General features: G+C 44.5%; 1 protein-coding gene across 1 annotated transcript in view; it reads right to left on the bottom strand.

Annotated features, from left to right (window-relative positions):
- The window catches only part of EFCAB6 (EF-hand calcium binding domain 6), a 217,026-nt gene that overhangs the window by 95,956 nt on the left and 101,607 nt on the right, over nt 1-19,463 (bottom strand). The window contains 1 exon segment of the mRNA XM_024737554.1: nt 883-997. Coding sequence (XP_024593322.1) covers nt 883-997 — 115 coding nt within the window.

The following is a 19,463-nucleotide window of genomic DNA, read 5'->3' as shown; positions in this document are numbered from 1 at the left end:
GGAGTCCCAGAGGCCAGCTTCTCTAGCGAGGCCCGCCACACCATCCAGTCATCTCCCAGGCCAACCCCGGGGAAGACGGCAAAATGCAAATAGGGCTCCGGATTCCGCCCCATCCAGCCTGCAGTGCATTGATATATCCATGGAGTCATGCATATATATGCGTGATTTCTGCAGCTTTTCCAGAGGGCTTATTTGTCTACCTAAACTTCAGTAAGAGTGGAGACAAGGCAGGGGAGAGACGACAGAGCCAGGAAGCGGGAGGCTGGGTGCTGGTCATCCGCCTGCCTGGCGTGCGGCCGGGAGAGCGGATTAAAGAGCAGGTGGTGAACGGGAGGCCCCGCCTCCAGCCCGGACTCCACGGTGCCCAACAAATCTCCTGACAAGCACGTGGGTCCGGGATGGGGGTGGGGCAGGAGGGGAGGGACAGTGGCCGGGTGATCCTGGGCGAGTCACTGGATCTTTTAGCACCTCTGCTCCCTTATCTGCAAAAAGGGAGGAAGAACATTTGCCTTGCTGGTGCGTAGGTGTCCCTAATCACAGATAACCAGCATCTATGCTGAGGAGGAGAACCTTAAAGGACACGAGGTGTGATTGGAGAAGCATAGGCTTGGGAGTAAATTGTAGAAACCATTTGGGCTCCTACTATTTGCAGAAGGCTCTGTCCGACAAAATTCTGCACTCACGGTGTGGCTGAGTGAAAAAAAAAAAAGGCCAAAACACAAAGAAAAAGTTTTTTTTTAATGTCTGTTTCAGTCCTAGGACTCACACACCGTTTCAACATCTTAGCTCACACTACTTCAACCCCAGCAGCCTAGCGGCACTACGCGGAAAGACCGGCAGGGCCACGGGCGGGAGACAGGTTTGCACTTGGCCAGTAGCTACCTTCAAATCCTGTTGCAAAGTCAAGATAACTCGTCCCTTCTTTCTTATATCCTAATTTTGCAGTCAGCAGAGCACACTGATCGTCATCCATCGGCATTCTGTTATCTTCCAGGACCTGACAAGGAAGACAAGCGAGGGGAGAGGCCGCTAGGCGGTCCCGGGGTCCCTGCCAGCCGAGCCCCTCCAGGCCTGCGGCAGGCTCACCACCATGGCCCCTGTGCTCCAGCCTGTGACTGTTACTCGTCTGCCTCCATCCAAGGCCTCCCTGCGGGTGAGGCCCAGTGTCCTGGGGTTGGGGCCCAGTGCCAGGCTTGTCTGTTGAGTGAATGAGTGAACAAAGAGACGGGCGGGTGGCCGGCACGGCAGGCACTCGGGGCCGCAAGCATCGCTGCAGACCTTCTCCCTGGCCATGCCGTCCAGGTCTTCAGATTCACGCTTGCTGTGACAGCAGTGGCTTTCAGGGCTCCTAAGTGAGATTTATATTCACATATATCCTAGGGAACATGAACAAGATAAAGCAAGGCGGCTTGAGGAGGGAAAACTAGAATTTTGATCGAAGTCTCAGGACGGTCCACAGTTTAAACTGTAAGTTACTATGCTTTTTGCAGGGGGATCCATGGACACCCCTTTTTTCCTCTCCTGGTGTGATCTACTCACTGAAAGTTATCTGTGATCCCTTCATTCCAGTGCACATAACCTACTTATTTATTTATTTTTTTTTTTTGCGGTACGCAGCCTCTCACTGTTGTGGCCTCTCCCGCTGTGGAGCACAGGCTCCGGACACGCAGGCTCAGTGGCCATGGCTCACGGGCCCAGCCGCTCCGCAACATGTGGGATCCTCCCGGACCGGGGCACGAACCCGCGCTCCCTGCATCGGCAGGCGGACTCCCGACCACTGCGCCACCAGGGAAGCCCCACATAACCTACTTTTTACCAACCGTTTCTACTTTGTGGGAATAGAAAATTCACACCCCTGGTGGGCAGGGGGTGGGAAGCAACTAAGGAAACACACTTCCCTGCGTTGCAAACTGAAGCAGGATCATCTAGATGACTCTTCCCAGGAGACGATACCTTCCTAGGAGAAACTGATGAGGCGGGCTGTTCGAAGGGCATGTGATGCTGGCATCCCTTTGCCAGCAGTCAGTCAGTCACCAACCTGGACAGAGCTGCCTGCCTGGAGGTGAACCTCCCGGAAGGGATGCTGAGGGGAAGAGAGGTGGGACCGAAGACAGCACCCCTGCTGTTCTCACGGTAGTCACGATTTAAATGAGAAAACATGGCTTTCCTTCCAGAAAAGGATATTGAATCACAATTCAAAATGTGTCCATGCATCTAAGGGCCAAAGACACCCAGGAAGACTGGATTCTCCCAAGACAGATGCAGGAAAGCTGTGTGGGACAGCCAAGTCTGGAGATGGGTTAGAAGAAAGGCTGTGCCTGAGTGCTGGGGAACACACAGATCATCCATTAACACGGGGATGATCAGGGGTTATGATGGCACGGGAGCCAGAGTAAGTTAGACAGCAGAGGAATAGCGGGGTTAGCACCACACTGACTGCATTCTGTGCAGGAAGCTGAATAGGGGAAAGGGAGCAGGAGAATGGGATGAGATAGTACCCATCACCACCACCACCACCACCATCACCAACCGTCATCACCATCATCACCACCACCACCACCACCATCACCATCACCATCACCACCGTCATTACCATCATCACCACCACCATCATCATCACCATGATCATCACCATCATCACCACCATCATCACCAACCGTCATCACCACCATCACCATCACCACCACCATCACCATCATCACCACCATCACCATCACCACCACCATCACCATCATCACCACCATCACCATCACCACCACCATCACCATCATCACCATGATCATCACCATCCCATCGTCATCATCACCACCACACCACCACCACCATCATCATCGTGTAGCAGTGCCTATGCCTATTACACACCAGACATTGTGCTGAGATCTTTACAGGTATTAACGTCTCATTTAATCCTTGTCATAAGCCATGAGAAAAGCACTCTTACTAACTCCATTTTAAAGATGTGGAAACTGAGGCTCTGAGAGCTGCCCCAGTCACATGATTAGAAAGTGACAGACCTGGGGTTCCAACCCAGTTCCTCTTAACCCCTATGATGAACTCCACTGTTGGAATAAGGTCACTGGGGCCCAGGCAAAGAACAGGGCAGGCGGAAATGGATAGGAAATGACCGTAGGAAGTGGGGGAGGTGCTCCTCCATGGCGCGCTGGCACTCTCACATGTATCCGAACAGGCCACACAGGCAAAGGCTAATCTGGGTCTCGACAGAACACCTTGAGATGCCCTTGGGACACCAGTGGGTGGGAGGCCTCTAAGAAGTGGCTATGAGGCCACCTCCCACTTTCCCCTATGCCCCGGGAGCAGAGGAGAAACTTCCGGGAAGCTGTCAGGAGACAGTTTCTCCTCCGCTCCCTGGGGTCTGACAGGACAGGTGAAGCCTTGTGCCCCGGCCTCCACAGACTAGGTCTGCAGAATATAAACCTACTTAGCAGCAACAGGGTACCCACAGCAGCAGTATAGCCATCAGCCCCTGCTTTGGTGCCGCCATTTCTGGTGTGTGGGCTAGGACCAGGGAGCTGGCACCCCTGGCCATCTATGTCAGTAATGAGCTGAATGTGACAGCAGCTCGCTGTGTCTGTGCCCGCCCAGTCGGTCGGGCACTGGCCTTGGCTTGTCTTGTATGTGTGGTGAAGCAAACAAGCTGCAGGATGCGCTCGGTGCGGGATTGGAAGCAGAGCGAAAGGGAGGGCAATGCAGGTGCTGCGGTGCTGCCGGGGGCTCGGTGGAGGTGGGGAGCAGCGCTGGATTCCAAGGCTGCCCCAGGGGCCCGCCTGGGGACCTGCGCAGGAGTGCGTGGCTGGGAATTCTGGAGGCTCTGCGCCATCTGCAAACACAGCCAGCCCGTCCTGCTCTGTGCAGGAGCCTGTCCCAGCTCGGGATGGAGCAAAAGCCTTCAGGCAGACTGCCGTGGCCCACGCACAGGCACCCAAGCAGCAGTGGGGCTCTGAAACGGATAGATCGGTGGCTTTCTTTGAAAAATTACTTTATATTTTGAAAACAATTATACATGAATTATTCATTGCAAATTCCTCCTGCTCAGTCCTTTCATAAAAACATATGTAATAAATAGTAAGAAAATGTCTGTAGGCAAATGTTTCACAGCCTGGAGGGAGCGCTGAGAAGCACGGGGGAGGCTGGGCATGCCTTAGGCAGCCTGTCCGGAGGTTGCAGGCGTGCCATCCCCTGTGGGCACAGAGCACCACCAAGGATACAATGCCCGGGAGCGCAGTCCCCAGACAGGCACTAAGCATGTCACATACATCAGTATGCCTTCTGCCCCGACCTCGCACCACTCATTCCTAGGATGAAAAGGGCGGCGAATCAGCTACACTTATCACAACCTTGGAGGCAATTTACAATACAATGTAAGGCGAAACTGCAACATTTATAAAACAGATTTTCAAGTGTTTAACCATTCAAGTTTTGTCCTTTGGTCTTTTCTAGGAGGCATTTCCCTAAGAAAGTTCCTCAAAGAATAACAAACTGTGACCTGGCATATTCTGATTCACCAAATTGTCACTTCCACCATTCCCGGGACATCACTTAGATCGTAGACTGATTCTTCCACATTAGGCCACACCATTTCACGGAGTTGTTGCTGGGCTCTCTCGGTGAAGGCAGGTGCTCCCCGGTAGGTGCCCAGTAACTGGAAGTTGAGTGAGTGATTCAGATTCAGTCTTTCCAAGTCCAGTTCCTGCAAAGCATCTTGTGCTTTGGGGATATATCCACCAGTCTCTATGTGAGTAATACTTGTTTGCTATGCCTCTGACATCATTTTTGTGGTGGTTTATCTAGGGAGTATAACACACACCCTTAACTTTTAACAGTCTATTTAGTAATATTTAACCACGTCACCTGAAATGTAGGAACCTTGCAACCATGTAGATTCATACCCTGCCCCTGTCCTTTAAGCTGTAATTGTAGGTTTTTTGACATCTATATATATTCTAAACCCCACAAGACAATGTTAAAATGGTCACTTTAAGCACTCACATGCACTTTTTAAAATTAATTAACGAATTAATTTTTGGCTGCGTTGGGTCTTTGTTGCTGCACGCGGGCTCCCTCTAGTTGTGGTGAGTGGGGACTACTCTTCGTTGCAGTGCACGGGCTTCTCATTGCAATGGCTTCTCTTGTTGCGGAGTACGGGCTCTAGGCGCACGAGTTTCAGTAGTTGTGGCTCGCGGGCTCAGTAGTTGTGACTCGCAGGTTCTAGAGCGCAGGCTCAGTAGTTGTGGCACACGGGCTTAGTTGCTCCACGGCATGTGGGATCTTCCTGGACCAGGGCTCGAACCCGTGTCCCCTGCATTGGCAGGTGGACTCAACCACTGCACCACGAGGGAAGCCCTTAAATGCATTTTAATTAAGAAGAAAATAACCTTTTACATTTAATTGGATATTTACCATTTCCAATGTTCTTTATTCCTTCAGGATCATCTGAGTCTCCATCTAGTATCAAATTCCTTCCCTTCCTTTAGCATATCTTATAGTGAAGATCTGTTTGCAAGGACTTATCTATGTTTCTTTTTAATCTGAAAACATCTTTATTTCACCTTTATTCTTAAAGGAGACTTTTGCTGGATGTGAGGGGTTTTTGTCTGTTTTTGTTTCTGCTTTCCTTTCAGGATGGTAAAGTTTCTGTCCCACTGTCCTCTGGCCTCCATCGTCTCTGATAAGGTGATGGTAATTCAAATAATTGTTCCCCTTTTAATGTGTCATTATTCACATGCTGCTTTAAGATTTCTCTCTTTGATTTTGGTTTTCAGTTTATCTATGACTTTTCTTTGTATTTATCCAACTGTGGGTTTTCTGCATTTCTCAAATTTATACATGTAAAGGTTTCACCAAAAATTGGGAAATTTCAGCCATTATTTCTTCACATATGTCTTCTTCCCTGGTCTTCCTTTCCTTCTGTGACTCCAATTATACCTATGCTAGACCTTTGATGTTGTTCCACATGTCCCTGAGGCAACTGTTCTATTGTGTTTTTTTACCTTTTCCTTTCTCTTCTTCAGTTTGTGTAACTTCTGTTGATCTATCTGCAAGCTCACTGACTCTTCCTTTTGTCATCTCCATTCTGTGGTTCAGCCCTTCTGGTGAATTTTTATTTAGGATATTCTTTTTTTCTTCAGTTCTAGAATTTCCATTTGGTTTTTTTCAAAAATTCTATTTCTCTGCTGAGATTTCCTATATTATCATTCATTATGAGTATATTTTCTTTTGCATCACTGAGCATAGTTATAATAGTTACTTTAAAGACTTCGAGTGCTAATTCTAACATCTGGATCATCTTAGAGTCTTTTCTCTTGAGAAAGGTCACGTTTTCCTATTTCTCCATATGTTGATATATTTGGATAGTATCTTGGACGTTATGAATGTTATGGTGTGGAGATTCTGGATTCTGTTACATTTTGTTTATTTGTTTGAGTAGGCAGTAGACTTGGTTGGATTCTGTCTGCTGGGCAGCAGTTTAAATCTCAGTTTGGTTCTTTTATCCTTAGCCAGGCTCCTTGCAGTCTGCCCCACTCTTGTTTCATTCAGGGTCAGCCAGAGATTTGGGCAGAATTTATAAACAGAATTTGGAGCATCCACTCTCTGGCTCTGTCCTTTACAGAAATCCCCCTTTACTTCCCAGTGGCCTTAGTCACTCAAATCTCTCTCTGCTCTCTGGTTCTTCAGGCTGGAAAGACTGCTGGTTTTCTATCAGTGTTTTATCTACCTTATGTGGCACCAACTTTAGCCTTCACTCAGGTGAAAAGCTGAAAAAAATGGGAACATTTCCCCATGCTATTCCCGTTTCCATGGGAACATTCCCCATGCTATTCCCGTTTCCATGGGAATACTCCCCCATGCTATTCCCGTTTCCATGGGAACATTTCCCCATGCTCTTCCCACTTCCAAGAGTTGACTCCTCTCTGGAATCTGTTTGCTTAGTTTCATTCTCCACAGCCTTCAGGTACTTGATTATTTATTTACTTATTTATTTACTAACTTGTTTCACATCGCCCAGTGTTTATAGTTGATGTTTCTGGGAAAGTTGGTCTGGTAGGAGCTTATTCAGCCACACAGGAAGCAGAACTCCCTGTAATGCTTGCTTGCATGCTGTAGCAAGCGCATCCTTAAATCACAGCTATCACCAGCTCAGGGAAAGCCTTCCCAGTCCTTAGAGACAAAACTCTTTTTTGAGCATCCACAGCCCCTCTGCTTGCTTCTATCATAAACAGTCCCTCATATGGGACCTACCACATGGCAAGCACCTGACAAACTGCCGGTGGATAGAGAAATTAGCAGCACTTCTTTTTCACCTCTGTACCCCAAGAGTACCCAGTAGATGCTCAACAAGTGCTGAATGAGAAGAAGAGGGGGGATGTCAGTGTAAGGGAACCCTGGACACTCGCCCAACTCCTACGGCATGAGGATGAATCTCGAGTCTGATGTGAGAAAGTCCACACGAGGCAGATAAGCGTGCAAAGTGGTCATCCAGCCTTGGCTAGGAAGTAGTTAGACTATCAAGAATATCGTGAGGCAGGACAAGAAGACGTTGTCCTGTGAGACGTACAAAAGGAAGCAGGAGGAAAGGGAGTCAGGCTAGGAACTGTGAAGTTGTACTTGTTCTTGAGACCTGACCTACAGATGCTTCACACTTGGGTATTTCACTGCTTTGGTGCTGGATCAGCCAGGATATCTTTATTGTTCTCCCCTTAATACTATATTTAGTAACATTCCCTTTTGAAAATGTCAGTCTGCCTCGGTTAAGGGGAACCAAGGAAAAGACACATGTTTATACATAAGCCAGAGATTTAAAGGACACGGCCCAAGGAGAAGGTAGAATTCAGGTGCACAAAATCTGGAGACTGCTTTTTTAGCCATTCCTCCCTACCTGGAGATTCTCTAACCTAAGTTATTTGTGATAAAACCAAAGAGAGTTCTGGGCTTTCTTTTTAATAAGTAATATAACTTGTATTTCTTCACATACCCATTCATAGTCAAAATGAAACAGGCAAAAAAAGTCTTCTCTAGAATTTCAGACCTACTCCATCTCCCCACCCTCCATCCCCCATCCCAGTGATTCCTGCTCTTCCAGGTCCTCTCCCACTACTAGCTGCCATAGTCATCCAGAATGTAGAAATAATCAGAGAACTCAATCATCAAGACTATCTGGTCACATGCAAACCTGGTACTAGGGATGAGAGTACCATGGCTGCAAGAGAACACGGAACTCTCAAAACAGATTTGTACTTGAATAGAAAGTTGAAATTCTTTTAGCAAATGCTTCCTAGAATATTCAGACACACACATCTGATTGTCCATGTGGCCCCAGCAGGACAGAGTGTTCAAAGCTGATGCAAACCTACATGAGAGGCAAACGTGATGCTGTCACCTGCACAGGTCACAGTGTATTTAGTTTGAGATGCTGTTGCCTGTTATGAGTGCAGTTAAAGTAACGGGATTTCCTTTTTGTTTCTTAAGGGAGGACTGTGGAGAATGAAATGGATGTTCAAAGGAGGTGGAGCATCTTAGATAAAAGCCCCTTGCATGAGAACACTGATGGTGGCCGGGGGCAGGGGGGGCACTGTTCCGGAGACAGTGGCTCAGAATTGAGAGTTAAAGCTGGTGAGCATCTCAAGCACAGAGTCCCAGCATTAATGGCCTAATGACAAGGGCCAGAGCTGACTTCAGAGCAGTGAACATGGACTCCCGGAAGTAACAGAAGCTTTGTAAGTGTCACTGAGAACGAGAACTTGACTGAAGAGCTACTAGGTGTCAGCCACGGTATACATTATCTCATTTAAACGTCGCAACAACTCCTCAACGGAAATATGACTAAGTCCACCTTACAAATGAGGAGACCAAAGTTTAGGAAGGCTAAATAAACCAACAGCTTGCTAGAAAGACCCAGCTGTAAGCAGTGGAGCAAAGGTTTGAACACGTGTCATCCTGTCTCAGCAGTGGGAGAGCCTGGCACATTGGTTGCAACATTTACAGAGTCACCCACAGATGAGGAGCCTGAAGCCCAGAGACACTGGCACCTGTCCCCAAGGACATGCTTGAGCACAGAGACGCTCAAATAACTCCACTGGGGGTACTGCCAAGGGATGCTTGGTAGCCAGTGACAACAGCCCAGCACTGTTGGCTGAGTCTGGACTCACAGTTGAGGCTCAGACTCTACAAGCAATGGACAGCCACACACTGGGAGGTGAATCACTCCCCACTCCAACGAGCTGCCTGGCAGTCTGCAGAGGGCACAGTTCAGACCGGGTTTGGGTGCTCCCCAAGCCTTTGTGGACCACACGTTTGGAACAGAGCGACACCAGGGACAGAGACTCTGAGTCAGCTATCACATAACGACCATCCAAAATTTGGTGGCCGACAACAAAACAAACATTTATTCTTGCTCTAGTGGATCTGCAGGTCAAGTGCAGTTTGGCTAATATAAGATGGCTAGATGTTTCTGATTCAGGCTGTGTGTCGGGTTTAGACCTGTTTCACATGCATTCATTCTGGGGACCAAACTGAAAGGACAGCAGCTGCCCTGGGCAAGCTCTTCTAATAGCCCATCACTGGAGCCCAAGGCCAAGCCAGACCACACAAGCAGATTTAAGGTTGATGCTCAGGTCACATCTGCCACACTCCGTGTCCAACATCACTGGGTAAGGGAAGCATCCCCTGAGGTGGTGAACAACTGAGAGGGAGGATAATGAAGAGAGAGTGACGGATGCCAGGTGCATGAGCTCTGAGGTCTTTTCCAGCTCTTTGAGTCTATGGGATTCTATAAGTTTGGTGGCAATGCTGTGACCTCTAGAAAGACACCATGACCACAATCCAACCACTCCCCGAAATCTAGAAATGTCTAATCCATAGGCTAGATCTATCCAGTCCACCTGATCCAGTTCCACCCAATCTATGGGTGATGGTGCTGAACCACATTTCCAAAAACAATCCGTCCTCCAACCATACTGCCCAACTCTGGACCTTCAAGACAGGCTGATGGTTTGGTAACAAACAGGAAGCTGTAAAACTGTAGGTTTTTCTTTTCTTTTTTGCTGCAGGCATGATGATGACAATTAAAACAATGACAATGATGATTTGGTTTAGTGGGTTTTTTTTTTTAATATATTATCCCTGTAGAACACAACAAGACTAAAATTGTGTTTAGATGGCTCAGAATGACAAAATGCTGAGCCTAAATGCAATCTTCAGAAACTGTGAAATGAGAATAAAAGGCAAGATGACCTGACGGCCTTCAGTGTCAAGGAGAATCCCAGGAGTGACCTGCAAATCGACCAGACATGTCTAACCTTGGAGGCAAATACCCGGAACCTAGTGCACTTTTGCACACATGTAAAATCTTAGCATATTCCACGGGCAGATGAAACCAGTACTTCAGTAACAAATCGTGAAGATTGCAGATGAAAGCAGACAAGCCAGTCCTCCTTCAGAGGAGGCTGTTCTCAAGTCCTGGAATCACATCTGTTGTTCAAAGGGCAGGTGGAGACAAACCACGGGCCCAAAGCCAAGCATAAGATCAAGTGCAGCAGGAGAAGCTACCACTGAGCAGCCGGCCACCCTCTCCTCTGTGCGTGTCTTTATTTCTCTCTTCTCGATTCCAAAAGCAGATGTGTTTTCTATGTATAAACTTAATGCTAGTCCAATTATGACCCTAATAATGTATTTGGGGGTAATGCGATAAAGCTTATATGTAAAAATATAAATCTGGCGTGAGAGTAGCCAAGAAAATATAAAAAGGAAGAAAAATAAGGAAAGATCTGTTTTACTAAACTAAAAAAAAAAATTACATTGATATAGAAAAAGATGTATAGATCAGTGTAACAAAATGGGAATTTTCAGATGTACACCCTACTATAATGAGAATTTCACAAATGACAAAGGGAAAATATAGAAGAGCCCCATCTTACACAATTAATTCCATACAGATTAAGCATTCACATTTAAAAAATAAAGCAGTAAAAATTATTGCAATAAAGTCTAGATTATCTGCAAAATATGACAGAGACCTGGGTGTGGGGTGGGGGGCGTGGGGTGGGTAGAAGAATGAAACTTTATTAACCAAGACTTCAAGCCTAGAATTTATTTAAAGAAAGAAAAAAGAAAAGAAAAGAGGAAGAAAGGATTGAAGATATTGGGTTGTACAAAATCTTAAAACATTTTAATGGCAAAAGATATAATAAAACAAAAAGACAAATGATAGATTGTAAAATATATCTGTAGTGCAGAAGACAAAGGGTTAATAAATCGTTAGTTAATTCAAGAGATACTGAGGGACACCGATATGCCAGGCACTATTCAAGCTACCAGGAATACAAGCGCGAACACAACAGCGAAGTCCCTGACCTCTGGTGCCAGGCCCTACTGAAAGGGTTCACATATTGGACTAAGTTGATTGTGTCTCCCCAAAAGATATGCTGAAGTCTTAACCCAGGTTCCTGGGAATGTGACCTTTCATGAAAACAAGGTCTTTGCAGATGTAATCAAGTTAAGTTGAGGTCACGCTGGATTGGGTGGGGGCACTAGATCCAATGACTGGAGTCCTATAAGAAGAGGGAAACCTGGACACAGACACAGGGAGAGGAGAACATCAGGCGAAGACACAGAGACAGAAGGGAGAGGCCAGAGATCAGAGTGGTGGCAGCTACCAAGCCAAGGAACGCCGCCAAGGATTGCCAGCAAACGCCAGAAGCTGGAACAGGCAAGGAAGAGTCCTCCAGTGCAACCGTCGCGGGGAGGACTCTGCTGACACCTGGCCTTCAGGCTCCTGGCCTCCAGCACTGTGAGAGAAGAGACCTCTGCTGTCTAAACCACCCAGTTGGTGGGAATTTGTTACAAATTCCTAGGAAATTAATACACTCAGCTTAATCAGCTCATTTAATCCTTATAACAATCCTACGGTATAGCTACTAGAATGATCTCCATTTAGGGATATGGAAACTGAGGCACAGAGAGGTTTGCCCAAGGTCACATAGTTGTTAAGGAACAGAGCTGGGATTTGAACCCTGGCAGCCTGGTGCAGAGTGGGCATTTTAAACCACAGTTCTACAATGCTTCAAAATTGATGGGCTCATTCAAAAAATATTGAACACTTGTTTTGTGCTGGGTCCTGTTTTAGAGGCTGGGGACAGGGCAGAGAATAAAAAAGACATAGATAACTGCCCTTGTAGATGTACACCTCAGGGAGGGAGGGAGGGCTGCAGGGAAGCAGTGCCCCCGGGAGAGAACCAGGCTGGAGTTGATGCAAACGGGACAGTGTCAGAGAAGAGCTGTGGCAGCTGGGAGGGGAAAGGCTGAGGTCAGGTTAAGGGATACAGAGCCATATGGGGAGAAAGTCCCCGCGGTGACAATCTAGAGGATGGGGGTAAAGTGGGAGGCCCGGGCTTCTTAGGAAGACAGGGATAAATAATGATGTCTAAACCTCTTATAAGTTAACAAGAAGGCAAAGGATGTAAATAGGCAACTTGAAAAAGAACAAATCCTCATAGCAAATAAACAAAACAAGACATACACTCACTAGTAGTCAGGGAAATAAATGCAAATTAAATTTAAACTGAGCTATCATTTTAAAACTATCAGACCAGCAAAAATTAAAAAGAGCTATAATGCTATATAACAGGGGTTAGAGAAGAAGATACTCTCACACACAGCTGTTAGAAATATGAAATTCTATAGTTTTTTTTTTTAAAAAGGCACACAGACAACATGTGTTAACATTAAAAAATATATTATTTTAGACCAAGCACCTACTCCTGTGAATCAATTCCATAGAGATGAAAGCATCAGTATGTAGAGATACATAAAGAACAATTGTTTAAAGAGGAAAAATAAAAGAGAAAAAGAAGTGAATGCCCATCAAAAAGAGAAGGGCTGGTGTTCAGCTTGCAGACCTTTGCTTCTACTGAGAAAAAACAGAAAAGCCAGATAAAATACAGCAAAACATCTGTTTGACATATAGATAGCTGCTGAGACAACCAGGACTCAAAGGGACACAAGTCCGAGCAAAGGGGGACCTCAGTACTCAGAGGAAAAGTAGGTCATGGACCCATTCTGGGAGCAGGGCCAGGGCTCAGGACGGGGGCTGCTGGCCCAGGCAGGCAGTCACTACCAGCTGATAGAGACACAAGTGGAGCTCATGGGGCCACAAAGACCAAAATTAGAGACTTGAATGGTCAGGTTCCTGGCAAGAAGGGAAAACAGAGAACCAACCATGACACTGCCAGTTTTTCCCTGATACTTGCTGAATTCAGAAGCCATGTGGGGCAGAAGACTGAGGAATCAAGGCAGAAAGACCAGAAAAGCTGAAGAGATTTTTTTTTTTGGTCACCTTTTTTGGTCCTGAGGAAACTAAGGTTAGATGGAGTTCAGGACTTCTCAGGAGTGATGGCTCAGAAAATAACCCACACTCTGAGTTAAAAACTTTGATGACTACACCCTAAAAAGGAGTTTAAAAAAAAAAAAGGCAATTGGAGCCTTGAAAAACTGCAATCCAGCCTCAAATTGATTCATTCCCTAACTGGATTAAGGTCATCAGTCCCCAGTCTATCTGACAAGCAAAGGAAAGGGTGACCCATTATCTAGAGCCTCTCAATTTTCTTAACACAATATCTGACATTCAATGAAAATCTGTCCAGCATGCCAAGAGCCGGGATCATGTGACCCTAAATCAAGGGGAAAAACAGACAATAGAAAAAGTTCTACAGGTGATCCCAATACTGGAGTTAGCAGGAAAAAGATTTTAAATGGCTATAAATACGTTTTTAAAAATTCAGGAATATTTTCAGACAACAGAAGTAAAGACACAGGTATGGAATATATTTTAAACCAAATGGACATCCCACAACTGAAAAAAATACTAAAATTAAGAACTATATGAATAAAACCACAGATTGGAAAAAGCAGAAGAGAGGATTAATGAACTGGAAGACAGGTCAATGGGACTGAAGCACTGAGAGAGAAATAGTGGAAAATACATAAAAGAATGAAAGAGACCCATGGGATATTGTGACCAGGACTAACATACACAATTGGAATCCAAGAGTAACAGAGAGAATGGGCATAAGCAAAAGGAGAAGAGATAATGGCTGAGAATTTTTCACAAAAATTTTTGATTAAACACAACAACTTACAGATTCAAGAAGAACTGTAAACCCCAGCAGGATGCATACAAAGACAAGCACACTTAGACACATTTCTAAAACTGATGAAATCCAAAGACAAAGGGAAAATCTCAGAAGGTTTCAGAGAAAAAAAGACACACTACATTCAAACAAGCAACAATAAGACTGGTGGCTTATTTAACAGCAGAACTGACAGAAGCCAGGAGACAATGCAGTGATATCTTTAAAATGCTGGGAGAAGATAACTGCCAACGTAAAATGCTACTCCCAGCTAAAATATCTTCACAAAGTAAGAGTGCAATTCTGCTTTCAGGTTCAACATGTAAAGAGCTTTGAAGTAATCACACCCATCCTTACAACAAGAAAAAAGCTGAACAAATGAAAAATCAATGGCTTTTCTTAGAACCATCAGAGAAATTTGAAATCTAGAAGGACAGATGTACACAGAGAATCATGGCCAACATCAGCTTACCTGGAGCAGAAACCACTGTGGCCACAAACTGGAAGGAACACTTGAGTGGTGATTCTGACAAAATGCTGGAAGCTGAGTGAGGATTAGCTTGAGAATGAGAAACTCCTGGGGGCCCAGTCTCAGAGGTGGGCACACTTTCCTGGATTTTACCACCAGGTTCACAAGGTGAACATTCCAAGAAAGATCCCGTATGTCAGGCAAATTACAGAAAAAGTAGAAGGAAATAAGTAGAAGAAAAGAAATTAATCAAGACAGTATGGTACTGGCACAAAAACAGAAATATAGCTGAATGGAACAGGATAGAAAAACCCATGCACGTGGGGAGGAGGAAGGGTAAGCTGGGACGAAATGAGAGAGTGGCATGGATACATATACACTTCCAAATGTAAAATAGATAGCTAGTGGGAAGCAGCTACATAGCACAGGGAGATCAGCTCAGTGCTTTGTGACCACCTAGAGGGGTGGGATAGGGAGGGTGGGAGGGAGATGCAAGAGGGAGGAGATATGGGGATATATGTATATGTATAGCTGATTCACTTTGTTATACAGCAGAAACTAACACACCATTGTAAAGCAATTATACTCCAATAAAGATGTTAAAAAAAAAAAGAAATAATAAAGATAAGAGCAGAAAACAATGAACTAAAACATGGACAAACAATATAAAATAATCAATGAAACCACAGCTTATTTGATAAATAGAGCAATAACAGTGATGTCTCTAGCTAGACTATTCAAGAAGCAAAGAGAAAAGATTAAAAATCACCAATATCAGGAGTGAAAACGAATACATTATTGAGGATCATATAGACATTTGAAGGAAAATGATGCATGAGTCCATACTGATATAAAGAAATAACTGAATAAATTCATAAATGGGAGAGAAGAGACAAGTCTCCCTGGCAGAAGAATTCCAAATAATTTATGTAGATATCCTGCCCTTAAAGAGGTGGAGCGTAATAATTCCCCACTCCTTAACTGTGGGCTGTACATAGTGACTTTTTTTTCCCAAAGAGTGCAGTATGGGAAAAGAGAAAGAGGGAAAAAAATTAAGTTTATAGAGGAGAAGCCTGACAAACACACCTCAGCCAGGTGATCGAGGTCAACATCAACAGTGTAAGTCATGTTGACAGCCTCTGCCTGATGTGGTGTGATGAGAAGGGCACTTTATCGCTGTGATCTTCCTCCCCAAAGCATTGCTCCAGTCTAATCATGAGAAAAACATCAGACAAATCCCGATAGAGGTACATTCTACAAAATATCTGAGCAGTACTCCTCAAAACCGTCAAGGTCACCAAAAGCAAGGAAAGTCTGAGAAATTGTCACAGCCAGGAGGAGCCTACGGAGGCATGATGATGAAATGTAATGTGGGATCCTGAATGGAATCCTGGACAGAAAAACGATGTGACGTTAAAACAAAGGAAATCTGAATAAGCTATGGAAACCCAGAGAGTTAGTTGCCAGTACATATGCGTTAAAAGAAGGACAAAGGGTAAGTCTTCAGGCAGAGTAAAAATTAGTCCAGGTGCAAGCACACAAAAATGTAAGATAGAAAGAGCAACAACAAGGGTAAATATGATATGACATCTTATTTACCATAAAAAAATAGTCTTGTGGGATTTAGCATAGATGTAGAATTTAAATGCATGACAAAAATAATGTAAAAGATAGAAAGGGATAAATAAAATTAAGGTATTTTTATATCTGGCACTGCTAGAGAAGTGGTAAACATAATTTATATTTAACTACATACAGTATGACAAGGATGCATGTTGCAATCTCCAGGGCAGCCTCTAAAGACTGATGGAGGAATGTATTCACCAATAAGCTGATAGAGGGGGAAAACAGAATGGTAGAAATTGTTAAATAATCTAAAAGAAGGCAAGAAAGGACAGAAAAAGAAAGGACATGAGACAGCTGAGTAAAAAAGAATTAAGATGATAGATATAAAATCAACTATATCAGTAATTAAATATAAAATGGACTGAATACTCCAGGTAGAAGACTAAGACTGTCACACTTCACCTTTTAAAATATCAGCTATATCCTGTCCACATGAGACTTACTTTAAATGTAAGTACCCAGAAAGTCTGAAGTAAAAGGATAGAAATAGATATACTATGCTAACGCAAATCAAAAGAAAGTTGAAGTAACTATATTATTATCAGACAAAAATAGACTTGAAGGGAAGAAGCATTACTCTGTATCAAGAAGTCGTGTCATATGAAAAAGAGACAATTCACAGGAAGTTTCAGCATTTCTAAGTCTATGTGTACCCGATAATTTAGCTTCAATGTGAATAAGGCAACAATCCACAGAATTAAAAAGAATCTCACTAGACAAATCCATAGTCAGATGATAGACTTCAACACACTTCTCTCAACAGCTAATGGGAAGAGCAGGCAAAACTTTGATAAGAATATAGAAGTTCTGAAAAACACAATGAATAAAATCAACCTAATATACATACTTAGAAAACTAAAGGTCCATGATGGAGTACACATTCTTTTCAAGTGCTTCTGGAACATTTACCAAAATTGTCTCTATGCTGGGTCATAATCCAAGCCTCAATATATTTTGAAGGATCAGTTGAAGTCATTTAGACTTCACAATGGAATCAACTTCAAAATCAATAATAAAAGGTAAACTAGAAAATCCCAACTGTTTAGAAATTAAACAGTAAGCCATTGGAAAAAAGAAGAAATCACAAGGGAAATTATAAAATATTTTGAACTGAATGACAATGAAAATATGACAAACTGAAACTTGTATGATGTGGCTAAGCCTGCACCTAAAGGGCAATGGATAGCCATCAATTCATACATTAGAGAACTAAAGGCTGAAAAGCAAAGATCTAGCATTCTGTCTCAAGAAATTAGAAAAAGAAAAGCAAATTAAATCCCAGTCAGGTAGAAGGAGGAAAACAATGGAGGTAACAGCAGAAATAAAGAAATATAAAACAAATACACAAGAGAACAATAAAAGTAAAGTTGTTACTTTGAAAAGACAAAAATGACAGACCTCACTTCCTCTTTTGGATAGGATGCAGTAATTCACAGCAAGCAAATATTCCCAATGAAAACAACGAGAAAAGCTTAATCAATTAAAAATAATAAAAAGGCATCAGAAAGCCAGGAGAGACATGAGGTTTAAAGAGACCAAAATTCCGAGGTGGGAAGGACCGACCCTTCAGAGGCAAACCGAGGCTATGCAATTGCATTTTCCCTGGGAACAGCTGATGATTCTGGGAGTGGACTTTGGACGGAGAAATAGGCTTGGGCCCAGCAGAGGGCCACTCCAGCAGAGCTAGTTATGTGGTGCTGGAGTGGCAAACTTGGAGATGTGAGGGGACAGGCTTAAAGCATGACTGGTTTCCCCTTCCGGACATGTGCTGACCTCTGGAACTGCTCAGGGCTGGAGTCTAAGGACCTAAACTGAAAACTTTCAAAAGCAAGATGCAAGTCCCCACACCGTGGTACTTAGGAGACAAAGGCACACCTGGGAGGAAGGCCATGAGAACACAAAGGCAAAAACAAAGCCCTAGAGGTATGGTCAACTGACACTGAGGGTCTGCAACTGCCCCTGCCCTTGAGGAACTGGCCAGCTTGGGTGCAGCCAGATGCCGAGAGAGTCCAGTTTTAGCCTCTGTCCGAGAGTTGTTGCCGGAAGATGCAGAAATAAATATAGACTTTTGATGGTTGTGTGGAGCTTGGACCAACAAAAATGAAGACGTGAGGGACCTCGAACACACAACTGGTCACCCCCTTAAAACATCTGCAAGATTAGGAAGCTGTAAGGAACAGCTATGAGATGCTCAAGGGTGTTTGTGGGGCTCGGTTTACATCGGGGTCCCTGTCCCTAGGTGAGTAGGACTGCGTGGGATTAGGAACTGATGGTAGAGGGTGGGGAAGGTGCCAGTTCCCCAGACGTGTGAGTTTGACAGCACCCAGAAGGCAGAAGGTGGTCTGCTGGAAGGAGGAAGGAAAGCTCACCTCCTACGAGGCAAGGTGAGATGCCCTTGCCTTCAAGCAGGTGCAGAAGCAAGGGGCTGAGGCTGCTAAGGACCTGGGATGCTGGGCTGGGCCGTTACAGACTCTTGTTTCCCTTACCCACGTCTCGGGGGCTCTGTTTGTGTTAGCTGATGAGCTCTGCAGCCCGTGTCTGTCTCCAGAGGCCTCTGCTGGGATGCCAGAAATAGGACTAAGAATAACTGTGAGCTAAACTATGTTCAGTGTATTTACTGAGTATGAAGAATAACAGTTTCCCATTAGGAACAGCCAATTACAGGGAACTGGAATTGTAAAGCTGCCCTCAAATTCCTGATGAATGGAACAGTTCAGTTAGTCTAATTACACAATTAGGCTAATCTTGACTTATGTGTCCTTGGGTGTTTAGTCATTTTATGTTTCCCATGGGCCACTAGTCCCAAGCAATGAAACTCCCGCTTTATCCATGTTCCCCATGTGGCTTAGTCCTATTCCAAGTATGCAACAGGCACCCTCAAAATGTTTACTGAGGGGAAGGATAGCAGAGACTGTTGTACTTGCCTGCCTAATACATATTCTCTCCTTCTCCCATAGGGACAGAACCTTGCTTTTTCTGTAATGTGCCCAGCCAAAAAATTATATACATATATATTTGTATTTATACTATTTCCCATTCTTCTCTATAGATCAGTATGGCCATATAACACAGTCCTGGTCAATAAAATACAGGTGGAAGCTTATAAGACATTACAATAAAATGTAAGTGGGAGGAGCTTCCAAGAAAGCCCATTAAAAAGGAAAGACTTCTATGGCTCAAGCCTTTTGCCCTTCCCTTTTCCCTTTCTTTATGCCTGAAACATGTGT

Source organism: Neophocaena asiaeorientalis, unplaced genomic scaffold, assembly GCF_003031525.2.
Source record: "Neophocaena asiaeorientalis asiaeorientalis breed wild unplaced genomic scaffold, Neophocaena_asiaeorientalis_V1.1 scaffold242, whole genome shotgun sequence".
NCBI classification, from domain to species: Eukaryota; Metazoa; Chordata; class Mammalia; order Artiodactyla; family Phocoenidae; genus Neophocaena; species Neophocaena asiaeorientalis.
This window is presented reverse-complemented; position numbering and strand designations above follow the sequence as displayed.